This window comes from Rhamphochromis sp. 'chilingali' (genome assembly GCF_963969265.1).
Source record: "Rhamphochromis sp. 'chilingali' genome assembly, chromosome: 7".
NCBI lineage: Eukaryota > Metazoa > Chordata > Actinopteri > Cichliformes > Cichlidae > Rhamphochromis > Rhamphochromis sp. 'chilingali'.
This window is the reverse complement of record NC_137934.1, coordinates 176279-204168: the sequence shown is the minus strand read 5'-3', so window position 1 is coordinate 204168 and position 27890 is coordinate 176279. Positions and strand designations below refer to the sequence as shown.

Sequence of the window (27890 nt, the reverse complement as noted above, 5' to 3'; positions counted from 1 at the left end):
TCAGAACTTTGACTGTACCTTCAACATATTTTCATGTAATGCTTTCAGAGCTGCTGACAGCCAGTCCATTCTTACATGTATACTTGTGTCCATAACAGTGAAGCTGATGGTGCTGCTGCACTGCTGAGGAGACTTGCATTTAGACATGTCATTAGGTCCCAAACTCACACCTCCATCTCTGGGTAATTGGTGAGAGCTTTGTTTCCATAGTAACATTCTCCTGCTTTCATTTCTACAACTCGGTTTCTGTGGAGGCAGGCAAACGAACTCGTGCTGCTGGCCGCTGTGTGAGAACGTGTTTGCACCCGTACTGATGTTTGTCACACTTGAATGTTTCAGATGATCAAACAAATGTAAATGTTAGACAAAGATAACACCAATAAACACATAATGCAGCTTCTAAATGAAGGTGATTATTATTAAACCTGCATGGCCCCCCGGTTATAAAATGAATTAACTGTGGTGTGTCACAGTTTGATTTCTTCAGCCACACACAGGCCTGATTACTGCCACACCTGTTCTCAATCAACAGATACCTTAAATAGGACCAGCCTGACCAAAAGTATTTGTACTCTGTTACTTTACACCTCTGGGAAAATGGAGCCATGAATTCTGCCGTCGACCAAAACATCCTGAAGGAAAGTGTCCCAACATCTGATTGTGACCTCAAGCTGAAGCACGCTTGTGTTCTGCAACAATGATCCAAACCACAGCAGTGAGTCGTCCTCTGATTGGCTTAAGAAAAACCAAATGAAGACTGGTCAAATCCTGAGTTGAATCCAACTGAGACGCTAGTGCAGGACCTTAAAAACACGGTTGATGCTCAAAAACCCTCCAATGTGGCTGAATTACAACAATTCTGCAAATATGAGTGGACCCAGATTCCTCCACAGAGCTGTAAAGACTCACTGCCAGTTATTGCAGACGCTGAGGGGGCCCACCAGGGGGCCATCACTTTTACACATGCAGATTTTTCACCTTAATAATAATCACCTTCATTTAGAAACTGCATTTTGTGTGTTATCTTTGTCTAACATTTACAGTTTGATCTGAAACATTTAAGTGTGACAAACATCAGGACGGGGCCAAACTCTTTCTCTCAACACTGTATAAACAAATCAAATGGGCTTGATCTCAAATTTGAACATTGTCCCGGTTTTTTAAACACCTCTTTGGGACTCGTGCTTCCTTTGCGAGTGGGACACCAGGGGAACAGAATACTGAAAGTAATTATAAAAATATAATTTACTGAGGTCTGCAGCAAGTATTTTATTTCCATTTGGACCAACTGACATGTAAAGTCTCCTGGTTATTCTGCATGTGACTTTTGCTTGAGTATTATTACTGGGTTTCACTAATGAAACACCAGAGTAGCAGTATAGCTCACCCACCTTGATGATCTCATCAATGAAGCACACGTGAGTGACGGGGTCTCTCTTCTTCATCAGGACTTTCTGCAGGTGCTGTACCTGAAACGACACACAACAAAGATGGCCTCGTACTTAATTCATCAGCCACGCTGGCAGCTGTGCTGTTTTATTTAACGCTCGGGCTTCAGTGTGTATATGTATATGTACTTGTCTGGATGCAGCACATATCTGGTCCATCAGTTTCTCCAGGTTGGTCCACAGACCAGCACGGAAAGCAGCTGTGTTGCCTGGTGTTGGTAGCACTGCTCTGCCAGGAGCGCCTAGAGGAACATCAACCACAAATCATTTCCACCAACAAAGCAGCTTCCTAATTAGATTTTCTCCAGGTTTACTCAACATGTGTCGACAATTTCTTACAAATATAGTCTCATAAAGATTGCAGATTTTAACAAATTTAGTGTGAAATACTGCAGTATATACGCTGGGGACTAGTTTCAGTAATGGAATAATACTGACATACAGTTTTTAATAGTCTTGTGGAGTTCAGTGGCACAGAGGACCGAGATAAGTATTTGCTCATTTGCCATCAAACACATGAGCAACATTCTTAAACCACAGAGTTTAGTACAATGTGCCCTTTGCAGTTACAAAAGCTTCGACTCTACCTGCTTTCCATGAGGTTTGGAAGTGTGTCTGTGGTGTTTGTGGGAATTTCTGGCCATCTTAGCAGCACATTGGTGAGGTCAGACTGTAACCCCCCCCCACAAACTTGGCACAGCGCAGTGAGACAAGCATCATTCTCCTGGCAGCTGCCAAACCCAGACTGGTCCATGTGGAGAAGCGCAACTCGTCACTCCATAGCTTCGCCACACCACTGCTTCCAACACATCGCTTTGGTGATGTAATGCTTGGATCCAAACAGCTTCTGAAGCTCTGTACACACCGAGTTAATCTGAAGGCCCCATGAAGTTTGGAGGTCTATAGCGACTAACTCTGCAGAAAGTTGGGACCTCTGTGCGCGATGCGCCTCAGCATCCGCTGACCCCGCTCTGTGACTGTACACAGCAGAGGTCCTGTCATTCCCAGTCACTTTGTTGGAATACCGCTAACAGCTGACTATGGAATATTTGGTAGTAAGGAAATATCACAATAGGTGGCATCCCATTACAGTACCAATCTGGAATTCACCAAGTGACCCATTCTTTCACAAATGTTGGCAGAAGCAGTCTGCATCACAAACACCTTCATTTAGAAACTGCATTTTGTGTTTACTTGTGTTATCTTTGTCCAATATTCAAATTGATCTGAAACATTTATGTGCGACAAAGGGGGTAAACACTTGTTCACACCACTGTTTTTCAAACCAACTCATGAAATAGATCCAATTATTAAATGTTCTTCTGTTTGATCATTACAAATTAGAACAATGCACTCAGTGGGCAAACCTTTCTGAAGCACAGTCTTCTTCAGGCTTACCTCTGGGGTTAGCTGGCTGTGTCAGGCCTTTGATGTCAAGAGCACTAGTGATGTTGTCCTGTATGGTGGTCTGGTAACCCCCAACCACATGGCTGATGGTTTCTCTGAGATTACCCAGATTATAGAAGACCTGAAGGGCTGTGCCAACCTGGGTTGGGTTCTGATTATCAAAAGAAAGAGGGGGGGGGGGGGGGGGGGGGGGTGAAAATGAATGAGGCGTCGATATCAGCATCTGTTTGGTGACCGCTTTAAAAGCGGTCACCAAACAGCTTAATCTCACAGAACGAAGCAGCTGCAGGTCCACTGCTACATTCATTTAGATTTAGCTTAATTCACACAAGAACAAAAAACATTTGATGGAGAGAAAAGTAACATTATTGTTTTTGTCAGTGTCAGTTATCTTCTATAAAAGCCTTTCTGATAGCATTAATAAGGTCGCTAAAAATGTTTGGCTAACTTGACCTGCATTACACTTCTTAGCTTTGTTAGCGTCTTTGTTAGGCATATCTACTGTAACACTTGATAAATCCCCGCCCTGCAAACAAGCACACTCACACACAGACACGCGTTGTGAGTCTGTGACTCAGTGCTCGAGTGTTGAATGAATCGGTATCCCGTCTAATCTCCAAGCACGTGCCATGCTAATTCCCATTATGGACACAGTAATCAAAGAAAACATCAGAAGCACTTAGATACAACGTAGCAAGTTAATATGACTGCTACATAAAGCGGAAACTGTCCTCGGCCTCTACTGTGTGCATTCATGGATGTCGATCGCCTCTGTAGGGCAGCACAATCTCTTCAGGATTATATGAGTGCCACGTCTCTCTCATGAAATGTGCCAGGGGGTAAACTTGCCACAGTCTTGTCGTCACAACAACGTTGCCAGGAAACAACCAGAAATACTACAGAAGTACTGGCTGCTGTTCATTAAGAAACATCCTAGTCATTTTTTAATTTCTTCAAACATGTTCGTCAGAGATGTTGAGGAGTTGGTAAGTCTGAACAAACCTGGCTAGCTGCTCTCCTGTATTTCCAGTCTTTATGGTAAGCTAAGCTAACCTGTCCTGATAGCAATCAGTGTACTTAACACAGACTGACATTATATATCAACTTACTCCTGAAAGGACAAATTGTGACTTCAGTCATGTTGACTGGGGTGTTGGTCGTTACCCACTAGGGACCATTGTTGGGGGGGGGGGGGGGGGGGGGGGGGGGGGGGAGTCGGGCTGTTAGAAGAGCCACAGAGCCAGAACAACAATGGGGTTTTCTTTCTGGCCATGGGACAGTTTCAAGCTCGTTATCCTCTTGAAGCTATTCAAGGTGTTTGCTCAGCCAATCTAGATGAGTGTTGTGGACTTGTAATTATCTTATATTTTATATATTTGTAATTTATATTTTATTGTGATTTTATTTGTACTGCGATTTTACTGGAAAGCACTTTGGTGTACTTCAGTCTTAAAAATGTGCTATATAAATAAATTTTGATTGATTGATTGATTGACTTCTAGAAAGCACTCAGCTACGTCCCTCAGGGATTCCTGTTGGGGGTGTTTCAGAAGGACCAGGTCTCTAAAAACCATTATTATTGGCCAATTGGTCCCTGTAGCAATCAATTCAATTCATTTCACTTCAGTTTTATTTATATAGTGCTAAATTACAACAGTCACCTCAAGGCGTGTTATACTGTAATTTAATGACCCCACAATAATACAGAGAAAACCCCAAGAAACAGACATCCCCCTATCAGCAAGCACTTGGTGACAGTGGGAAGGAAAAACTTCCTTTTAATAGGAAGAAACCTCCAGAAGAGCCAGACTCAGGGATGGGCGGGCATCTGAGAGTTATACCAGGGAGCCAAGGTTTCTTTCTCAGAGGAGTCACAGTATTCAGAGTCATATGCAGTAAAAGTATTCAGAAGGTAACCGACCTCTTTGAAAGTAGTGCGTCGGCACATGGTACCGAAGAAGATAACAGAGAAGTAATTATGTGTCTTTATTTAGTCACAGTTAGGGACATCTACTGTAATGAAATGTACTCCCAACTGCTGTGTTATCCATTATTATACATTTAAATTAAATATTATTAATGATCAGGGAAAAGAGGGTTTTCAAGGAATACTGTGACATGTTTAGTTTCTATGCTGTATGTCAAACCAAGAACCATCCTGAGAGCTGGGTTAACAATCACAGACAGCATTTCTAGAAGCAGTCAGCAGCTGCAGGGTTTCCCCGTCGGTGACGATTTTATCTTTGTGGTTTTATCAGGCAGTTTTCTCTGGTTTGCAGCCAATGGTGTGAAGTTGCAAAAATGAGAGTTAGCACCTTAGAGTCAGAAAGGGCTGAGTTCCAATTCAGGAATGGGCAGCTGCCCCACAGGAGCAGTGGAGTATCTCTGGGTCCTATGCGCTAGGAAAGGTAGAGTGAAGTCGGACACTGGCAGACAGTCGGTGCAGTGTCGGCAGTGATGCGGATACTGCAGCAGTCAGCGGTGATGAAGAGAGAGCAAGCTAAGCCGATGATTTCTAAGCTAATCTGTGTTCCTATGAAACAGTGAAAGCACCAACGGTGCTACGTTTACATTTAGAAACCTTAACGTTAGAGTCTGACAGGACATCAGACGAACCCTAACAGCGCTCTTCAGTGATGTTCATGAAAACAGAGTTACCCATAATATTAACATTATAGACTTTAGCCACTGTTTGTTTTTTTTAGATAAAGAAGAGCAGTGTGGGTTTTTTTGTTGTTGTGTTTTTTTACGTGGGTCAGTGGAGCTCCCACTCACCAGATGGGCTACAGGGTATCTGCTAGCAAAAATCAGAGGACTGAGGTGAATCTCCCACACAGCCCAGCCAGCACGTCCAAGCTTACATAACATTCACAACAAGCAACTGTGTAAGAAGCTGTCACTGTGTGTCCATACAGTACATACAGTATGTGTGATGTGTGCGTTTTTCATATGTGTACACACACACACACACACAGCAGTGGTCAGGATAAAAATACTTCTCCTGTGGGTGGAATACACCAGGGGGACAGAGGTGTGTGTGTGTGTGTGTGTGTGTGTGTGTGTGTGTGTGTGTGTGTGTGTGCGTGGGGTTTTCTATTTCTGGAGGAACGGCTTATTGTCTCGATGCAGACATAGACGTTCACAGGAACCTTACAGTCACAGTCTCCTACTAATCTCCACTCTGTCAGCAGCTGCAGACACTCCTCAGCATCTCTTTGGGTTCACACACCTAAACATGAAATAGCTCTAATGTTGTTATTTCTTCATCACCATAAATGAACTCTTCTTTCGTAGATGTTTCATTATCAAATATTGCAAAAAAATGTATAACCTCTCCCATAACTGCTGTTTTTAAAGGATCACAAACGTACGATGCTATTTTGTGTTTAACATTTTCACTGCTGCTTGGTGAGAAGTATGTCACACTCTAACATGCACACTACTCACAACAGCAGCATCTAAAAGCCGTCACATGGAAACACGGTACAGCTCTCACTGTGACTGCCAGCGACCTCCAGAAACCATTTGCCAACTGGTTTCAGAATAGCCACAACCAGTTAGTGGTTGCCAGGTGAAGACCGACTGGTCTCTCAGCCTGATAAGTCACTGACATTCTCCCTTAGGAGACTTAAATCTCAGGCAGCACACCGGGTCTCAGACAGCGCAGTACAGGTAGAAAACAAAAGAACGGAAATTTTCTACCTGGATTTCCATTCCTTGCTCCAGCAACCGCTTGGCCTGGTTCTCCACCTCGAGCCTGGCTCTGCTGATCAACAGCAAGTCGTTCTCGATCACCTCGATGCCACTCAGATCCACACCCTGCGACAGATAGTCTGGAGAAAGCACACAGGAGAATATTGAACGTGGATCTGTCAAAAGTTATTAAAGAGCAAAGCCTGAACTTTACCATCAACATGAGTCAGAATCTGCAATTTAAAACAGACACAAAGTATCTGACTGTTGATCCCGCACAGTCCCATACGGAGCACACAAGCATACAAACAATCTTTCCATTTAGAAACGGTCTCTATTTATTTTTTTTAATGCAATGTTGGACTTGCTGGGATAGGCTCCTCCCCCCTGTGACAGATGGATGTTTCCAGTACACGGCTATGTTTTGATAGATCGAGAGGACAGAAAAATAAAAGGACATCAGCTGTTGAATATGAGAAGAGAGGCGGAAAGAGTGACCGGGACTGATAACAACCCATTTCAGAGATGCTATTTGTCTAGAGAGAGAGAGAGAGAGAGAGAGAGAGAGACAGTGTTTACAGGCAGGTGGCAGGATGAGGCACAGAGGACGAGGGAGTTGGACAGGAGCCACCTTCGAGTCAAACCGATCTGTTTGAAGCCTCAGACCCAGTGCAATGGTTTCCGTGATGAAACAGATGAGCTCCATGTCTCTTTGCCTCCTTCTAGGTTTGTGTTTAACAATGAAACTGGGTCTTTTCTGACTTGTGTCTAAATATGCACAGATAATGCAGGCCATGATGTGCTAGACCCAAAAGGAAAAATTTGACTTTTGTACACACGTGGTGAATTCATTCAGCGTATGAAATAGAGAACAAAGAGATAACAGTAAGAGCTACTCTATCACACCACGCATGGCAGGCCCAACTACACCCAATGAGCCTTCACTGCGGTTACTTCCGCATATTTGAGTGGTTTTACACCAGATGCCGTCCCTGATGCAATCCCATTATGATTCCCATCTCCACCCAGAAAAGAACCTGGGATCTTTGGCTTGTTAGGTGGATGTGTCAACCACTACAGTAGCCACTCTAATGGGACAGTGTTACACTTGCTTAGATGACCTTTGCAGAAAACAAGAGTCATGTGGATCTTCAGTAACGCACAAATGGCCTGGGATCTGTGGGATTTTTTTAAAGCACACAACTATTTGCATTGTTTACACACAGGACCAAGTGATGCATGGAGTAGACCAGTGATACTGAATGGAATAAGACCTAGAGGAACCATAGAGGAGACAACAGGGCTGCAGAGCTGGAGCTGCTGCAGTTCAAAGGGAACATAAGAACACGGTCACCCAGAGGCAGAACAATGAGAGCAGTATTACGCGCTTCATGGAAACGTAGCGTTTCCCAGACCACATTGCAGCAGTACCTGGCTTCTGTTTGGCCACACAGAGCTCCTCTGACTCGTTATCATTCCCAAAAAATTCATTAATACCTCCCTGTCAAAGCTGCCAAATCCTTAAATGACATTAAATATAGTTTGATTTTGCTCTGGACCCACGCGTCAGCCACAGAGACTATTTGGTTAGATGTGCAAGTGTGTCAGGAGAGACCACTGAAATATGCCTCTCGCTTTACAGTGTTTCTCATACACACCAGAAATGGCACTGGGTGAATGTCAAACATAACGCTGTTATGACCAAGTGTCATATACTGGACGCTCGGTAATCACAGCAGCTTGGAAACACACCTCAAACTTCTCAGTTTCAAAGGGGCTTTAATTTCATGAGATGCTTCACCTCCCATCTGAGAAGGTGATGATGAAACGTCTTCAGGAACCTTAAAGAAGTCCAGACCCTTTTCTTTCCAAGCTCCTTAGACCACGATGACCTTCTGACTGAGAACGTACGGTTACAGTGTAACCTCGGTTCTCTTAGTGAGAGACTCTCTCTCCACACCGTTACATATGTAACGGTGTGGAGAGAGAGTCTTGATATGCTAGAGAACCTTTAAATTTCAAGCTGAAATAATCCGTTTCTATGCAGATGTTTCAGCTAATTAGCAAAGTTTTTATGAGCCCATACTCATGGTCCTCCTGATAAGCAAACAAACAAGATCGAATAAAAGAAACCTTTATCAGGTCAGCTCACATCTGCACTAAAAGACAAAGGGAAGCATTGAAATAGAAATAAAACTGAGAAATGGATCCATTTGTTACTGTGAAACGTCAAACATACCAAACAAAAACAGGAGACAAAATGACTTTCTTCAAGCTGAACTTAGAAAGATTCTCTGACAAATACTTTGTTGATAAAAGGGGAGATGTGTTGTAACACAAAGCAGACAGCTCTGCAGGAAGTTTTATTTTTAGCTTTCAAGAAGAAGAATGCCTGAAACATCTTTGTAAACACAGCACGTAAAGAAGCACAGAGACTGTGCAGCTGCTGAGCTCAAGGCTATCACAACTAGTCCTTCTGTTTGTCCATTTGCTTAAAGGCACAATGTCAATGATCTCTAATCTTTGGGTATTAGCTCTCCCTCATACATCCTAAGCATTTCAAATAAATACATAATAAAACCAAAGAAATTCATTACCCGTGAAATTAATCTGAATAGGTTTGCACTTAAAGAACCGTATATTTGGCTGGTGGGTGTTCTCATATAAACACACAAGATAAAAAGCTGTTCTTAACAATAATAATAATAATAATAAAAAAGCAACTGGGGGTGTTCATGAGGATGAGCGAGATGGGGAGACAGTTCAAAGATATACCTCTATACTCATCAAAATATTCTTGTTTTCACACAAAACTAGGATGTTTGGATGTTATTTAGTGCTTACCTGCTTCCTCTGCAGTTTCAAAGATGGAGCGAGCTCTGAAGTTGTTCAGGGATTTGGATTTGTGTGTGAAGTATTTGTGCACCGGCATTATTTGTAAACCAAATGTGTGAAGCTTGGACTCTTGGCAATAAAAATGAGACTCTCCCTCTGAAGCCTAACGTCAGTGTCTGTTAATATGGCATTTGTCACACAAAGTTGGTTGTGTATTCCTGAAAACACACTTTTGCTTTCAATGTGCACGTCTGTTTGAAATAGTGGAGACGACGTGTCACTACATTTATGAGCTCTGCCGTGCTTAGAGCAGCATAAGAGTTTAAACTGAGCAGAAATGTTTGTGTTCGGTCTCCTTCCATTGTTTTCTCTCACATTTCATGTAAATTGTCATCAGAGAAAAAGCCTGTATTCAGTTCCTCTTCATAACCCCGGGGTCGGCCATCTCTCTCCTGCTAAACACCTGATGTGGCTGAGAACAGGTGGACTGCAGAGACCATCATCCCTGTTACATTTCTTGAATAAACAGATGAAGAGCAGCAGCCAGATGTAGTGAAAAATCATGTTCACCCTACACAAAACAGACACGGTCCTGATCTGAATTCTGATCCAACGTGTCGGGGTTGGCTTTGTCTGGTGGTGCTGTTGTTGCCATGCCAATGACAAGTAGCTCTAATTAGTGCACTCGCGAGCTACGCCGCAGATACGCACGGCGAGCAATAAGGGCAACACCGCAGCTACTTGAATGGTAGCCAGATCGGGACAATTAAGCATGCAGCATCGGGCAGGTGCTTTGCAAACACAAACACCGGAGGAGTGGCCAAAGTCCTGACAGGAAAGATGCTGTCGTTGGTATCGTCATGGCCACTGCTTTAATGAGGGCAAACAAACTTATGGGGAGATGGTGCAGAAGAAAAGGGAAACAAACAATGACTCCTGCATGCTGGAAACTTATTACAAGCAGCTCAAAACACATATACAGTACAGGAAGAAACAAAGCATGAGAGCGGGAAAAACATTAGGAGAACGTCTGCTTTGTAAACCCAATTAGTTAAGCGCAAAAGAGCAAAAAGAAAAAAAAGAGCAGGAAAAGATGGTTTGATGGTGGGGGGTGATGGAGGGGGCGGGAGCAGTGGATGAGTGGGATGGGCTACTAGAGGTGGAAACGGAGACAGGCTGACAGAAGAAGCGAAGCAGAGCGCAGAGAGAGGGGGAGGCAGGGCTGTGGTCTTACGAGTCCCTCGCTCTCTCTCTGGAGTTGCATGCAGACAGATTTCCACCCAGAAAGGATTCAACAGTGTGATCGCTGCACGACGGACTACTGAGCTGAACCTCACATCACCTGAGGCCACTGCACTACCTCACCTGAGGATGAAGGATCACTGAGAGATGATCTCAGCAGGTAAACTAATGCACATCATCATCATCATCATCATATAGTGCTGCTCTGACAGCATGTGAATGTGCTGCACCGTAAAAGGAATTCATTTGTAGATAAACACACACAGCGTGCTGACATGTTGCTGAGCTGTGAGTCACGATTTTCCAGCAGTGATTATTCCGAGCGGAGAATAATTAGACCAAATGAGCGGCTGGCAAGCAGCAACAAACACTTCTTATAAGATAAATGCAGCGACTTTGCTGCCCCCTGAGGAGATGGACACAACAAAATGCTGATACAACACCAAACTCATTTACATGCGTCTTTAGGCTGAGGTCAGTAGGACAAACCTTATCATGTCACAGATAATATGAGCTTAAATAAAAGAGTAATTTTGTGTTCTCAAAGGGGCATTTTTAAGATTACACTACAGCAAATGAAGGTGTTGAACTCTGCTTGGGGACAAACGTGTTGACGAAAAGTCTGAGCTCACAGCACACAGATGTGCTGCAGCTAACACTTATTATTTGTTCAATGTGCAAAAATACTGATGTACCTGAAATTTACCCTGTTTTTAATCAGTGACGACACCAGATTTATACATTTAGGTATTTTTAATCTTTTAGAATAATCAAAATGGCGCATGCACTGTTGGCTCCAGTAATGTTTTCAGAAATGTATGAATCCTACATTTACATGAGGAATATTGGACCAGGTGTGGCATGATGCCATCATTTCTGGTTTTAGATTAGATTTTTTGTGAGTACAATTTAATTCATTCAAAGTTCAATTACTCAACTGTAGGTCTGTGAAGGTTCTCAGTCATCCAGGTCATCGTAGTCTAAGGAGCTTCTTCAGTTCTAAGGAACTGAAGAAGCTCCTTTGACCACTCAACTGTAGGGAAATTTGGATCTCTATCAGGAATTATCTGATCCGATTAAGACCAGACAGTTTAAGTTCAGATATAGTCATGTGGTGACAAACCGATGTGTGCTCTGTTTTTGACCCATCAGTGTCGTTTCATACACATGAATTAAATTCAGTTTTATGTATACAGTGCCAAACCTCAACAACAGTCGCCTTGGTTGTACTGCAGAGAACCAGCTCGCAGTATTCAGCACTCATTTTGTGAACACCACATGATGAGAACCATCAAAGACAAAAGGCAAGGCATCAAAAACTGATTAAACGCAGACTGTGCACATGAAGAAGACGGCAGAGGGACCAGGCCATGTGTTAGAGGATGATCAACCAGTTGAGTTAAATGATAGAGATGTGATGTGACATCCAGACCAGGAGGAAAACATTTCCTAATAAAAAATATTTCACCTTTTCCTGCCCTAGGGTCATATGGAATTTGACTGAGGAGGAGCACAAATCCTGATGACAGAGGGACATGGCAAAATTCTCTGCTTCAATCAGTTCTTCCAGTCTATGAATGATAAATCAGTGGATGGACTCCGTTAGTCCGACTGGTATATAAGGACTCTCTGTGCATGTGTGACTATCTCGGTGCTGACCTTGGTGCAACACTCCCTGCCCTTGGACCACAGGCCTCTAAAGTTCAGAGCAACAATCAAACAACCTTCCTTCCCCCCATTTTCAACCTTCTCCTTTCAGTGTTGTGCAGAACACGAGAACCTGACAAAGTCTCACAGGTGCGTTAGCCCCTAACGGGACTTTCATAATCTCCAAAGATCAAAAGCTGAATATGTCCTGAAAAGCTGGAAGCAGAGCAGAGAGGAGGATTGTTTTGGTGCTGGCATCATTTTCAGGCAGAGATGACACTGGAGGCAACAGTTTAAGCACAACGGACAATGACAGGACAGAGCTTTACATGAAAGACGCCATTGATGTTAGTTCACTGGTGCAAATCACATGCACCCCGAAGAGGGGTGGGTGTGCACTGCACAGACTTTTACCACTGGATAACTGGAACCAGTATCCCTGAACATCAAAAGCTGCAAAAGAGATGGATCAAACAAATGAACTTTACCAAGTCCGGAGACAGTGGAGTGGTCCAACATGCTTCTAATACTGCTAAGCTGGAGAGGACACCACTAGGAGGAAGTGGTGAGTTTAAACCTCTCGTGTCAGTCTTAGACGATTACAGTTGACTTGTTCCCAACGAGAACACTACAAGTCCTAAAGCTAAAGAACCTGGGTGTACGTGGAACCAATGAAAATGTGTGTTCAAGGCAAAACAAATATATACATAAATGTTTTTATAGATATTTTATATATTAAACAGCTACACTAATGGAAAGCTTACTTTCACTTGGCGTGGCTGTAAACATGGAAAATAACTACAGTAACTGCAAAAAAAATGTTAAAAACACTCGAGTAAAAGGTCACTGGCTGTTCTCTTCACACACCTGGCCAATAACGACATGCTTTTCTTGGTTAAAGCACTGCTCTTTATACAAACATGTGTCCAGTTCCACTTTGGTAAAATCATTTTAAGCCTTCTGGAGTCTTAGAAATGTTCTAATACAAACTAACCTAACCTTAACCATTGGCACATGTATTTGATGTTCAGGGTTTTCTTTCCCGTTTGACTGCAGCTATCCAAAGACCGTCTTTGGTTTTTACCGAACCCTTTTCAAATTTCTACTAAATGAATTCCTGCATTTTGCTGGTGAATGATCCTTTCAGTCTGAAATCTTATCACACACTTACCCCATCCATTTCTGACGTTTTCAAGACAACGAATAATCATCATGAAAAAGACATGCAAGCAGTTCTGAAGATATAATAGTGTCTGTAATTCTGACCGCTTAACACTGATTTCTTTAACTTGGTTTCCACTGTGAAGTATACATTACTTAAATTAGATTTTCAACAAGCACAATTAAATGATCAAAGAGTAGCAATGTCACGCAAGGGGAAAGCTTTGTGCTTGTAGACGATCCATTCTTCACTAAAACCAAGCGCAGTGTCCTTTGCAGGGTTTGCCGGTTTGATGACACTTGAACAAATCTTTCATATAACTAAGCTTTCACACTTCTGAACAGTCTGTGTTTGTGCAAACTACTCTTCAGGCCTCTTCCTCCTATCAAGATAATGCACACGTCCTCAGTGTTGATGTCTGCAGCCACCATGAGCAACACGACTGTGCTTGACGCCGCTGACCCATCTGATCTTGACATGAACTCTTCTGAGGAAATATATCCCATCAGCTTCCAGGTATTGCTGCACCCTTATAGACGCATCTTAGATTGAACTTCAAAAGGAGATCAGAGACTCTGTGACCTCCTTTAACTTCTTTAATAAAATGTTTCTAATATAGGTGCTTTTAAGTAATAAAATTATATTATTGTTTTTAAACATCTGATGTCTTCTCACATCGGTTTCTTTTATCAGCAATTTCATTTTATTATTATTACTATTATTAGTAATATTACACAGCTGTAGGATATTTGCTTACAGTCAAATAAAAAATACGTAATTTAACTTCTACAAAATGTTCAGTGAAGCGTCCTCATATCCTCCAATGTCTTTCTGTCGACAGGCTTCTCTGACAGGCTTCTTGCTGTTGGAGATCATTCTGGGTCTGAGCTCCAACCTCACTGTGCTGATCCTCTACTGTATGAAGCAGAACCTCATCAGCTCCGTGTCCAACATCATCACCATGAACCTGCATGTGGTTGATGTGTTGGTGAGTAGGGATGTGCGCCAAAAACAGCTTCACAGCTCTGCTTGCATTGATCACACTACGTGCTCACTGTGTCAGGCAACTGGTTTATCAGTAACTCAAGTAATCCAACAACGAGCTCCAATTCAAACCATCATGTGTCAGAAAGGCATAAACAGCCTCATACCAAAGCAATATCAGCACAGCAGATAATGAAAAGCTGAGTGCGAACATGACAGTGAGGAACACAAAAATGTGCATTTTAGCCTCATTCTTATTTATGCACACACTGCCGTTACCTGCTCCAGCGCCCAATGACCTCTGAAGAAGGCCAACGCCATTTCCTCCACTGCAGTCATCGTTTCCACTAACAACACTATCAGAGTCAGCTGCTAAGAGGCATTTCATAGCACTATGGGTTACCACTGAACGATTCTGAGGTTCTCACATCATTGAGAACGATTATGTCACTAACGTTTGTTTTCTAAGAGTGTAGTGTTGTTTAACTGCTCTACAGGGGAAGACCCTGCAGGTGGAGTGGATGTGATGAATCATAGTCAGCCCATTAATAATACTGTATTTTTAAAAATCCTATGTACTAACCTCGCTAAACCCATATTTTTAAATGTCATGCAAAAACACAAACTTGTAGCACATATCTGCATCTCCATTACAAGCATGTGAATAGGTTCAGAGACTGAAAGCAGCAGTACATTTTGTCCAATTAAAGTTGACACTGAACCTTTTGTTGAGCAGGTAGATGAAACCATATGTAAACAGTAGGGGTGCAACGATACACAAAATTCACGGTTCGGTTCGGTTCGATACTTTGGTGTCACGGTTCGATATTTTTTCGATACAAAAAAATGTTCATGCCTTTTTAATTTGTCATTTATTAAAATTATAAATATATATTTTAACTCAAAAGTACAGTTTTTAAATTTAACCCTAACCCTTGTGCGTGTTTTTTTTATTTTGACAGCGAATGCGCACCTGCGGACCACTTATGTGCAGCCCTGGTTATTTAGCTCATCATATTGCAGCCACAGAAATTCTTTTGTCCATGAAACCATAAAGCTGCACTTTCTTTTTGCCTTATAGTCTGATTTGTCATAACTTCTCCGTTTTGTGGTAAGCTTTTCTTTGGCTGTCACTTCTTCACCCTGACCTGTCTTATTTGGCTCAGCAGAACTGAAATATAAATCCTGCTGCTTTTACACACGGACTCACATAAGCTCAGCGATTCTCTGCGCGATCAACCTCTCACATGTTTAAGCTGCGGGAGATTTCACTTGTCATGTTTGCATAGTAAGCTAACGATTAATAAGACGATGTCAGAGGAATTGGTGCACAAATTATCATCACTCACAGATCAGTGCTGTCGCTCTCTATACATAGTTTGCACGATTGCAAAGTGAAAGCAAAAAAACAAGCGCAAATTCAAACGCGACTTCAATATGTCACATATTGACAGTGGCTCACCGATGCCAATGACATAATTACCCAGCTACATTTCCGAAAGAATGCAAAAGCATTGACATATATTTTTCCTTCCTACAATAGCCCGACGGGCAGGGCAGAGAGATTTTGGTAGCCCGACTGGAAAAATCGCTAGCCCCAGGACGTCGGGCTAGCGATATTGCGAGCCCTGTATCTGATTGAGGAATCCCTCATCTTTGGAAAAGAGAGTTTATTACAGAGAAATGGCCCTTTCCAAAATAAAAGCTATACTATCCGCTTCTTCTGGGCTATATTCTCAGCAGCATATTAAACATATCAGGTCCCCATAAGGAGAATCATGTGCTAACAGCTGTCTAAATGACTCGGCTAAAGTTTGTAGCATGCATGCTTGTTGTTTTTGTCTTTGCACTAGGATGTCGTCGGCGTAAATGTGCAGTCATATTCGTTGTGTTCCACTAGTGCTTTCAGGTTAATCTCGTTGAAATGACCTTAACGCCACAACACGGCAAATCTCCGTTAACGAGCTACCCCTGATCGCCCCGTGCATGGGGCTAGACGGTCAACACGTTAACGAGCTAACTGCGCTAACACACTAGTTCCCACCCATGTAATTGAGCATTGCGTGGCACATCCAACATACCGTTTTACTTTAGTCCATGACGCGCTTACCTTCAGAGTCATGCGTCACATGAAAACCAAAATAATTCCAAACGCCAGATCTGAATGAGGGTGGGGGAGGTTCAATTTGCCATGTTGCAAGGAGAGCTTAACTTCTGTCTCGCTAGCTTGCACTGCGCTCTTCCTTCTGACGATGCTGTCTGTGTTGAGCGCTCAGTGGATCTGCGCTCGACAGTGCAGCCTAGGCGGAGTAGTCAAACGCAGATTCACTGAGCGCTCAACACAGACAGCATCGTCAGAAGGAAAGTTGATAAAATAAATTACAAATTTTGTATTGTTCGATACATATGCGTACCGAACCGAAAGCACTGTATCAAACGGTTCAATATCGATACGAATATTGCAGGGTCTTTATCAAAAACTCGTCCCCAGTTTGGCTGTGCACAGTTCTGATTGTCATATTTAACTGTATGTTTCTTTTCTTCCTGCCCACTCCTGTTTACCAACAGCAGCAGAGGTATACCAAGGTTAATACAGGCAATTAATACCAAACAATACTGTGGGAAAAAACTTAAACAGTTAACAGAAATGCATATTAAAAATACTGGTAGCTGCCAGTGTTACCCCTCAGCCTCACAGTAGATAGATATGATTTCCTTCTTATCTTATTGCAAGATTTTCAGGAAACCAAACCTCTGACCTTGACCTTAAGGTCGAGGTCACTGAAATTTGAGCTCATCTGAGATGTTTAACAGTTGTGCCTATGGTATGAATTTCACAATCCTACGTGGCTTCTTTCTCAAGCTATCGGATTCAGAAAGTTGGTTGCCCGCTCAACAATAACTCATCAGCCTTTTACAGCCGAGGGATAAAAACTGGACTTGGAGGAAAAAATTAAAGAATAAATTCAATAAGCCTGCCTTTAACCAATACATGAAATAAAATCAAACATGTTGCATTTGGGACATGATCTGTCTCCGTCTCTACTTCCAGATATGCGTGTGCTGCATCCCACTGACAACTATGGTGATTCTGATTCCACTGGAGGTGGACACAGCCATGATGTGCTGCTTCCATGAAGCCTGCGTCTCCTTCACGAGTGTAGCAACCGCCGCTAATGTCCTAGCCATCACCGTGGACCGTTATGACATCTCAGTACGTCCAGCGAACCGTGTGCTTACAATGGGCCGAGCTGTGGTTCTGCTGGGATCCATCTGGGCTTTATCCTTTTTCAGTTTCCTCGTTCCATTCATGGAAGTGGGCTTCTTTATCAGATCCAGTTCATATCTTTTGAACCAGACTACAGTGGTGACTGTACCTCATACAAATGAGTACTACACAGAGGTGGGTCTGTACTATCACTTGCTAGCACAGATTCCTATATTCTTTTTCACAGCTGTTGTAATGCTGGTGACTTACTACAAGATTCTTCAGGCTCTTAACATTCGCATTGGAACACGGTTTCAGAACAACTTGCCTAAAAAGAAGCAAAAGAGCAAAAACACCATCTCTCTTAGCACTGCAACACAAGCAGAGTCAACTGAGGTTTCACAGAGCAGTACAGGTGTCAGGGCAGGTGGAAATGCACCTTTGGGCATGCGAGCATCAGTGTCTGTGATTATTGCACTAAGACGAGCCGTAAAACGTCATCGAGAGAGAAGGGAGAGGCAGAAACGAGTCTTCAGAATGTCTCTTCTCATCATTTCCACGTTCTTATTTTGTTGGACTCCAATAACTGTACTCAACACGATCATCCTCAGTACTGGACCCAGTGATCTGGCTGATCGCCTCCGCCTGGGTTTCTTGGTAATGGCCTATGGAACCACCATCTTTCACCCACTCCTCTACGCCTTCACCCGGCAGAAGTTCCAAAAGGTTTTGAAGAGCAAGATGAAGAAGAGGGTGGTGTCTGTTGTTGAAGCTGACCCTACACCAAACAATGTGGTCATACATAACTCATGGATCGACCCCAGGAGAAACAAGAAGGTCACCTTTGAGGACACAGATGCCAGACAAAAATGTCTATGTTCACAGGACGCAGAGTAATGGGGCTAGCTCAAATGTAAATATGTCAAATATATACAATATATTGCTAAAAGGGAGATGGAGATGGAACAGGGGAGAAAAACTAAAGCTAAAATGGTGTGCTGATTAAACAATGGAATGCTTACACTATATTGCCAAAAATATTCCATATTATCAACAAAGAATTCAATTCTGGATTTAACAGGAAGTCAATGAAGGGAAGCCAATACAGGAGAAATCTGCTCTCTCTTTCTAGTCTGACTCTTGCTGCAGCATTTTGGATCAGCTGAAGGCTTTTCAGGGAGTTTTTAGGACTTCCTGATAATAATGAATTACAGTCGTCCAGCCTGGAAGTAATAAATGCATGAACTAGTTTTTCAGCGTCACTCTGAGACAGGATATTTCTAACTTTAGAGATGTTGCACAAATGGAAGAACGCAGTCTTACATATTTGTTTAATAGGTGCGTTGAAGGACATGTCCTGGTCAAAAATGACTCCAAGGTTCCTCACAGTGTTACTGGAGGCCAAGGTAATGCCATCCAGAGTAAGAATCTGCTTAGATACCATATTTCTAAGCTTTTCAGGGCCGAGTACAATAACCTCAGTTTGATCTGAAGTAAGAAGCAGAAAGTTAGCGGCCATCCAGGTCTTTATGTCTTTAAGACATTCCTGCAGTTTAACTCATTGGTGTGTGTTATCTGGCTTCATGGACAGATAGAGCTGGGTGTCATCTGCATAGCAGTGTAAATGTATGCTATGTCTTCTAATGATGCTGCCTAAGGGAAGCATGTATAATGTAAACAGAATTGGTCCTAGCACTGAACCCTGTGGAACTCCATAATTAACCTCAGTGTGTGAAGAGGACTCTCCATTTACATGCACAAACTGGAGTCTATTAGATAGATATGATACAAACCACTGCAGCGCAGTACCTGTAATACCTACAGCATGTTCTAATCGCTCTAATAGGATATTATGGTCGACAGTATCGAACGCTGCACTGAGGTCTAGCAGGACAAGCACAGAGATGAGTCCACTGTCAGAGGCCATAAGAAGATCATTTGTAACCTTCACTAAAGCTGTTTCTGTGCTGTGATGAGCTCTGAAACCTGACTGAAACTCTTCAAATAAACCTCTGCAGATGATCTGTTAGCTGTTTGACAACTACTCTTTCAAGGATGTTTGATATGAAAGGAAGGTTGGAGATTGGCCTATAATTAGCTAAGACTGCTGGGTCTAGAGATGCTTTTTGAGTAAAGGTTTAACTACAGCCAGCTTGAAGGCCTGTGGTACATAGCCGATTATTAGAGATAGGTTGATCATATTTAAGATTGAAGCATTAATTAATGGCAGGACTTCTTTGAGGACGCCAGGTGGACACAAGAGGTGAAGGGAGCCACCAGGCTGAAGAAGGAGTCCCATCGGGCTTGGTTAGCCTGTGGGACTCCGGAGGCAGCCGACAGGCACCGACATGCCAAGCAGAACGCGGCGCGGGCAGTGGCTGAAGCAAAAACTCGGGTGTGGGAGGAGTTTGGAGAGGCCATGGAAAAAGACTTTCGGACTGTCTCGAAGAGATTCTGGCAAACCGTCAGGCGTCTCAGGAGGGGAAAGCGGTGCTCTACCTGCAGTGTGTATAGTGCTGGCGGAGCGCTGCTGACTTCGACTGAGAAAATTGTCAGGCGGTGGAAGGAATACTTCGAGGACCTGCATAATCCCACTGATGCGTCTTCCGAGGAGGAAGCAGAGTCTGGGGATGAGGGGAATGACCCGTCAATTTCTGGAGGCGAGGTCACTGAGGCAGTTAAACAACTCCTTGGTGGCAGAGCCCCTGGTGTTGATGAGGTCTGCCCCGAGGTCCTGAAGGCTCTGGACATGTAGGGCTGTCCTGGTTGACACGCCTCTACAATGTTGCTCGGAAATCAGGGGCAGTACCCCTGGACTGGCAGACCACGTGGTCCCCATCTTTAAGAAGGGGGACCAGAGGGTGTGTTCCAACTACAGGGGGATCACACTCAGCCTCCCTGGGAAAGTCTATGTCAGGGTGCTGGAAAGGAGAGTCCGTCCGCTAGTCGAACCTCGGATACAGGAGGAACAATGCAGTTTTCGTCCTGGTCGCGGAACACTGGACCAGCTCTTTATCCTCTCAGGGATACTTGAGGGTGTATGGGAGTTTGCCCAACCAGTCTACATGTGTTTTGTGGACTTGGAGAAGGCATTCGACCGTGTCCCTCGGGGTGTCCTGTGGGAGGTGCTGCGGGAGTATGGGGTGTCTGGCCCATTGCTACGGGCCATTCAATCCCTATACAACTGTTGCAAGATCTTGGTTCGCATTGCCGGCAATAAATTGGCCTCGTTCCCGGTGGGTGATGGGCTCCGCCAGGGCTGCCCTTTGTCACCGATTCTGTTCATAATTTTTATGGACAGGATTTCTAGGCGCAGCCAAGTGGCGGAGGGCTTTCACTTTGGTGGCCTCAGAATCTCATCTCTGCTTTTCATGGATGATGTGGTTCTGTTGGCTTCATCGGGTGAGGGCCTCCAGCTCGCACTGGAACGGTTCACAGCCGAGTGTGAAGCAGCGGGAATGAGGATCAGCACCTCCAAATCTGAGGCCATGGTTCTCAGCCAGAAAAGGGAGGAGTGCCCACTTCGGGTCGGGGATGAGTTCCTGCCCCAAGTGGAGGAGTTCAAGTACCTCGGAGTGATGGGAGAAGGGAGCCGGAGATTGACAGACGGATTGGTGCGGCGGCTGCAGTGATGCGGACGCTGCACCGGTCCGTCGTGGTGAAGAGGGAGCTGAGTGTAAAAGCGAAGCTCTCAATTTACCGGTTGAGCTACGTCCCTACCCCCACCTATTGCCACGAGCTGTGGGTAGTGACCGAAAGAACGAGATCGCGGATACAAGCGGCAGAAATGAGCTTCCTCCGAAGGGTGGCTGGCCTCTCCCTTAGAGATAGGGTGAGAAGTTCGGCCATCCGGGAGGGGCTCAGAGTAGAGCCGCTGCTCCTCCACATCGAAAGGAGCCAGCTGAGGTGGTTCGGGCATCTGACAAGGATGCCTCCTGGGCGCGGTGTTCCGGGCATGTCCCACCGGGAGGAGGCCCCGGGACAGACCCAGGACACGCTGGAGAGATTATATCTCTCGGCTGGCCTGGGAACGCCTTGGTGTCCCCCCGGATAAGCTGGAGGAGGTGGCTGGGGAGAGGGAGGTCTGGGCTTCTCTGCTTAGGCTGCTGCCCCCACGACCCGGCCCCGGATAAAGTGGATGAAGATGGATGGATGGATGGACTTCTTTGAGCAGTTTTGTAGGAATGGGGTCTAAAAGACACGTTGATGGTTTGGAGGAAGTAATTATTGAAGTTAACTCAGAAAGATCAATTGGAGAAAAAGAGTCTAAATGAATATCAATGGTACTGAAAGTAGCTGTAGATAATATTACATCTGTGGGATGATTATTGGTAATTTTTTCTGTAATGGTTAAAATTTTATTTGTGAAGAAGTTCATGAAGTCATTACTAGTTAACGTTAAAGGGATGGTTGGCTCAACAGAGCTCTGACTGTTTGTCAGCCTGGCTACAGAGCTGAAGAGAAACCTGGGGTTGTTCTTATTGTCTTCAATCAGTGATGAATAGTAAGATGTTCTGGCTTTGCGGAGGGCTTTCTTATAAAGCAACAAACTATTTCTCCAGGCTAAATGATGATCCTCTAAATTTATGACACGCCATTTCCTCTCCAGCTTACGAGTTATCTGCTTTAGGCTACGTGTTTGAGAATTATACCACGGAGTCAGGAGCTAAAGTTGTATGCAGGGAAGAAGTAAAAATATTTAAAAAAAAGATAATGGACCTGTGTGGCGACACTACCACTACTACTCCCACTCTGCAACATGTTGGTACAGAGCATTGAGGAAGATAATTATATTATTAATATTAAGATTAAGATTATATCCTTAAACTTAGTTACAGCACTTTGTGAAAGACATCTACTCTGATCAAATGTATTCCCCACTGCTATGTAACCCATTATTGTAAATTTATATACCATTAGAAAATGATCAGACAAGAGAGGGTTTTCTGGAAACACTGTAAAATGTTCAGTCTCTATGCCATATGTCAGAACAAGATCTAGGGTGTGATTAAAGTGGTGGGTGGGTTCTTTTACATTTTAAAAACTGAGAGAGACACTAAATTAGGCACAGGTGGACAATAGATAACGACAAAACTGCTTTGTTTTTTTTCCTCATTTTCCAACGAAGGGCAGACAAAGCTAAGTGTCAGCCTTTCAAATGATTTAAAACTGTCTCTGGGTCTTTTGATTGTTGATTAATAATTGTTTGGCAAAGTTACTCACCTATTCAAATCATAAAATTCTGGTGTTCCAATCACTTCCATGACCGCAGGTACATAAGCCCAAGCACCTAGGCATGCAGATTGCTTTCCACAATTACTTGTGAAAGAAAAGGTTGCTCTCTGGAGCTCAGTGAATTCCAGCATGGTAGTGTGATAGGGTACTACCTGTGCAACATGTCTAGTTGTGAAATCTTCTCACTACCTAATATTCTAAAGTCAACTGTTAGTGGTATTGTATTATAGCAAAGTGGAACAACAGCTACTTAATGTAGATCATAGGTAGACCATGTAAAATCACAGAATGCGGTCAGCGGATGCCGCATAGTACACAGAAGTCGCCAACTTTCTGCAGACTCAGTTTCTACGGACCTCCAAACTTCCTGTGGCCTTCAGATGAGCTCAAGAACAGTGTGTAGAGTTCTTCATGGAATGGATTTCCATGGACGAGCAGCTGCATCCAAGCCTTACATCACCAAGTGCAATGCAAAGTGTTGATTGTAGTGGTGTAAAGCATGGCACTACTGGACTCTAGAGAGTCCTTCACTTCTTTACAGTGCAGAATCTCACTTTCCCACCTGGCAATCCAATGGACAAGTCCTGGTTTGGTGGTTGTCAGGAGAATGGCACTTGTCTGACTCTACAGGGCCAAGTGTAAAGTTGAGTGAAGGAATTGGGGTGAGGGATTGTTTTTCAGAAGTCCGGCCCAGGCCCCGAGTAGGGATGGGTACCGGTATCGCACCGGTTCTGACATAAACAGTAGTAACCAGACCGAAAAGCAGCGCACATTTCGGTGCTTTATTTCCCTGAGATGTCATACACTTTGGATTTTAGCCAATCATTTTACCTTTCCAAGGATAGTCGGCAGGCCCAGGTATGTAAGTTCTTTTAGAGCAGAGCTACAGATTAAAAATGCCCAAGGCAAAGCGGTCAAAAGTCTGGCTGTACTTCACAGCAAAAGATGCAAACTCAGCAGCCTGCAACAAGTGCTTTAAGGTGATACTGTGCAAAGGAGGTAACACCTCGAATCTGATGAAACGCCTGGCGACGCATAGCGTTTTGTTAAAAGCCGAGAAATGCACCGTATTTGATAGCTTGCTGCGAGACCTCACACCGAGTGCAGGTGTGGTGCCTGTTATCGGACCCGGAGTTAGCAACATCCCCCAAGAACCCGAAGAGGAGAGTCCTGGCCCCTAGCCCTGCCAGTGTAGCAGAAATGATGACGGATGATGATGCAGCAGCAGCCGTTCTTCTCTGCATGAGTAGCTTAATGTTGTTCGTGTGTAATTTACGTTGAGTAGGCTAACCACGTTATTACATTAATGCATGTAAGGTGAACTAGCAAACACCGTCGTAGTTACATGCGGCTGTCTTCATGTTTGATGGCAGGTACTCCCTTCACCCTGGCCAAAAAGGCTAAAATGACCAAAGAAAAAGTGGAAAACAGCTAAACATGAGAAACAAATACTTTTGGCAATATAGTTTGTATTTAGTGAGCTACCTGAAATATAAACTAATATGCCAACTTCAGATAAGCCAATGAGTTCATGTCCCCTGAAAACAAAGGAATAAACAGAAAAAAAGAAGGGTTTTGTATATTTTGTATACACATCACATGTCATAAGGGAAATCACCAGTAGCTTGAGTTTAAGAACTGCATATCGTTTTTTGTTTTTCTTATCTCAGTGCAAAAGAAAATTCTCAAGATAGGCATCATAGATACACGAAGAGAGTAACATATTGGTATGTGCTGTGAAATGTTGTGGAGTGCCAAGGACTATTTAGTCAATAAATGCTCATCTAAGCAGCAGTGTTTGTTATTTTCTGGTAATACAGTATGAGAAGAACATCTGTTCTGTTCATACCTTGATATTGTTTGTTACCATTTGTAATAAACTACACAACAAGTGGCAGTACGCCTGGTGATTTTCCACCTGGAGCAAGCGTGACAAGCGAAATATCATTTCTCCTTCACTTCCTCCCTCACCCTTCATCAAATTCCTATTTTTAGATTTTTCTGGAAATGATGCAAAGGCTTCAAATCTATTGACTCAACTACTCATTCTCTAAAACAACCGTTTTAGAGACCAAACCATTGTTTCTCAGTGGCTCAGGAGGTATAGCAGGTCATCTATTAATCAGAAGGCTGATGGTTTGATCCCCACATAGCCTTGGGCAAAACACTAACTCCAGTTGCCCTCCGATGCATCCGTCAGAGTATGAATGTGTTCTTAGATAGAAAGCACTTGCATAGAAAAAACATATGAAAAAGCGCTTGTGTGAATGAGGCAAGTTGTATCAAAGTGCTTATAGTGGTCAGATCGGGTAGAAAAGCACTATAAAGTAAATTATATAAATTATTTAGGTACAGTGCGCATGCCTTACATGCTGTAAAAGTGCCTTGCAAATCACAAGACAACCCTCTTTAGTCCAACCAAAGTGATTCCCGGACCCAGGAGTGTGAAGCACAACCAAAACAAAAGGAATTTAGTAAAGCTGACTTAGTTGTTGGAAGGCAACCTTCTGTTAGAGCAGACAGCACAAACTGAGACCACCGATACAAATGTGTTGCCGTGTTGGAGAGCACTGAGGACTCTGACCCAATTTAACAGCTCTTTGCAGCCGATGGAATTTGTGAGTGAGTGTGTGTTTACATATGTGAGTGTGGTATGAGAAGTGGTCACAGGCAGCTGAAAATACTTGTCCTTGTGAACCTGTTCTGTATCGCTTAATGCCCTGTGATAACTAAGAGTAGTGTAGCACATAGATAACTGATGGCAGTTACATGAAATGCTTCATTATCACTTTTTCTCTTGTGACACTAGAAGGTCACACAGGCCTACGCAGCTACAATTACAACTGGGAGAATCAGCACAAGGCTGTGATGGAGTGCTGACAGAGGGCATCAGGGTCTAAAGGCCACTTTTGTGACCACAGAGAGAATTAAAACTTTAAAATCTGAGGAACTTGGAAAGAAAAGCGACTGGACTTCTTGAAGACGTTTCACGTCTCATTTGAGAAGCTTCCTCAGTTCTAAGTCCAAATGGTGGACAGTCCCACGTATCGCCTTGACAACATTAAAATCACGGTAGGCAATGAATTTTTTGATTTTGAATGATCAAAAAACCGAGATTGAACTATTTGGACCTCCTGACCCTCGTTCCTCTCTTAAGGGTGACCTTGGCCCTTTGGAAAACTCTGTTCTTTGATGGCAGATTTTCATTTGAGAAACAAATAAATTCTGTTGTAAGAGCCATCTTCTTTCAGCTGAGGGCCCTTGCTAAGAACATCTTCTCACCCAGGCTCGACCACTGCAATAGTCTGTATTTTGGTATCAGCCAGGCTCTGCTCTCTCTTCTTCATATTGTTAAGAACGCTGCAGCCCAACTCCTGCCAGGCACACGTAAACACCATCATATTTCCCCAGTCTTGGCTCGTTTACACTCTGCTTCCAGAACGTTATAGAATCAACTGTAAGATTTCATTGCTCGTTTTTAACTCTCTAAAATAGATTAGCTCCTTTGTACCTCTCTGTTCTTTTAACCAAACATACTCCAAACCAAACTCTCAGGTCAGCTGATAAGTTGATTCTGATTGTTACTAGAAGCAGACTGAAACACAGAGGAGACCGAGATTTGTGATTGTTGCACCTAAACTTTGGAACAGTCTGCCTCTTCAAATAAAGATCTCTCCAACACTCGACATTTTTAAAACCCGTCTGAAGACACATCTTTACTCTCTAGCTTTTAATTGTGACCCAGGTGTTTAGCTTTTGTGTCTTGCTTCTTTATTTTTCACTCTGTACAGCACTTTGGTCAACCTGTGTAGGTTTTAAATGTGCTTATAAATAAATTGACTTAAGAGGGTCATTGACCCACTATTGATAACACTCCTCATCACATGAGCTAAGGTGTGAAAAAGGGTGTGGGTCATTATCAGTAGAGGTTTCCGGTGAAACCACTGTCATCAGTCAGGTATGCCCATGCTGGGGGTGGGCATTAAACAACCTGGGGTCAACCTCATGGCTCACAGCTTATCAGATCTATGATATCCTTCACCCACTAACAAATCACAGAGTTCAAAGCACAGTTTACTCTACTGAACTGAACAACAAGGGGCCTTAGTTGGGACTCCATGTCTCTGAACAAGGCCAAACTGTGAGCAACAGCTTCCAGCTCAGACGCTCAAAGTATTTTATGATGGGAAGCCCTCCTGGCATCAGAAGCAAACGAGTGGCCTGTGAAGAGAGTGAAATCCCAAAGTACAACACCAAGATTACTGTTAGTGTGTAGTATCCACTTTGAAACATACAGATGGCACCTTTGGAGTGATGGCTCTGGAATGACTTTCCTTCATTCCCATGTTTCACCAAATCAGGGAAGTTTTTTTATAAAACAACTAGGTGGGAATAAACACAGACATCTGGGTAATTAAGTGTGTCTTATTGTTCATGCATGTCTTTTTTCAATTATTATTTTGCTTTTCATCTTGGTGTCAAGCACTTTAAATTTTTCTGGGAAAGGTGCTTTATAAAAAACTGAAGAAAGACAGACAACACAACAGAAAGTTTTCAACCAAGAGCCAGAAAGAAGGTTTGACTGGAGGCGCATGCAAAAAGTGTGCAGTGTATTTGCAAACTAAAGAGCCATTTCATAGAGCTCTGTGAAAAATAGCCAAAGCCTCCATGCACTGAGTGTGTTTAGGGCTCTGAACAGAGGTGTGGGCACGGATATTGGCACTGAGCCTGCTTCCAGCATCGCGAGGACGCTTTGCTGATGTATGCAAAGTAGTGCTGTCAGCGTTAATCTCATTAAAATGACATTGACGGCATAAGCGCATTAAAAATTCAAATTCAAATTTTATTTGTCACGTACACAGTCATACACAGTACGATATGTAGTGAAATGCTTGGACAACTGCTCGTGACCTAAAGAAAACAAAAAAGGAAAAGGCTATGAATAAGATAGGAAATAAATATGAAAAATTAAAAAGGGTAAATTTAACTAGGAAGGAATAAAATATAAATTAAGGTTAAAAATGAAATA

General features: G+C 43.3%; 2 protein-coding genes across 2 annotated transcripts in view; one reads left to right on the top strand and one right to left on the bottom strand.

Moving 5' to 3' along the window:
- cog5 (component of oligomeric golgi complex 5) overlaps positions 1–27890 on the bottom strand; it is a 77264-nt gene that overhangs the window by 22742 nt on the left and 26632 nt on the right. Inside the window, exons 7-10 of the mRNA XM_080887088.1 lie at positions 6558–6688; positions 2847–3006; positions 1578–1690; positions 1392–1469 (exon numbers count right to left, since the gene is read on the bottom strand). Of these exons, the coding sequence (XP_080743214.1) occupies positions 1392–1469; positions 1578–1690; positions 2847–3006; positions 6558–6688 (482 nt within the window). The remainder of the gene's footprint in view (positions 1–1391; positions 1470–1577; positions 1691–2846; positions 3007–6557; positions 6689–27890) is intronic.
- On the top strand, positions 13713–20174 carry LOC308400113 (G-protein coupled receptor 22-like). Its single transcript, XM_080887614.1, has 3 exons — positions 13713–13950; positions 14276–14422; positions 17471–20174. The coding sequence occupies exons 1-3, from the start codon at positions 13828–13830 to the stop codon at positions 18521–18523; spliced, it is 1323 nt and encodes a 440-aa protein (XP_080743740.1). The 5' UTR covers positions 13713–13827; the 3' UTR covers positions 18524–20174.

Coding starts and splice junctions, on each gene's coding strand:
- LOC308400113 (XM_080887614.1), top strand. CDS start 13,828: ATGCACACGTCCTCAGTGTTGATGTCTGCAGCCACCATGAGCAACACG. Junction 13,951..14,275: donor TATATCCCATCAGCTTCCAG/GTATTGCTGCAC, acceptor TTCTGTCGACAG/GCTTCTCTGACAGGCTTCTT. Junction 14,423..17,470: donor TGCATGTGGTTGATGTGTTG/GTGAGTAGGGAT, acceptor CTCTACTTCCAG/ATATGCGTGTGCTGCATCCC.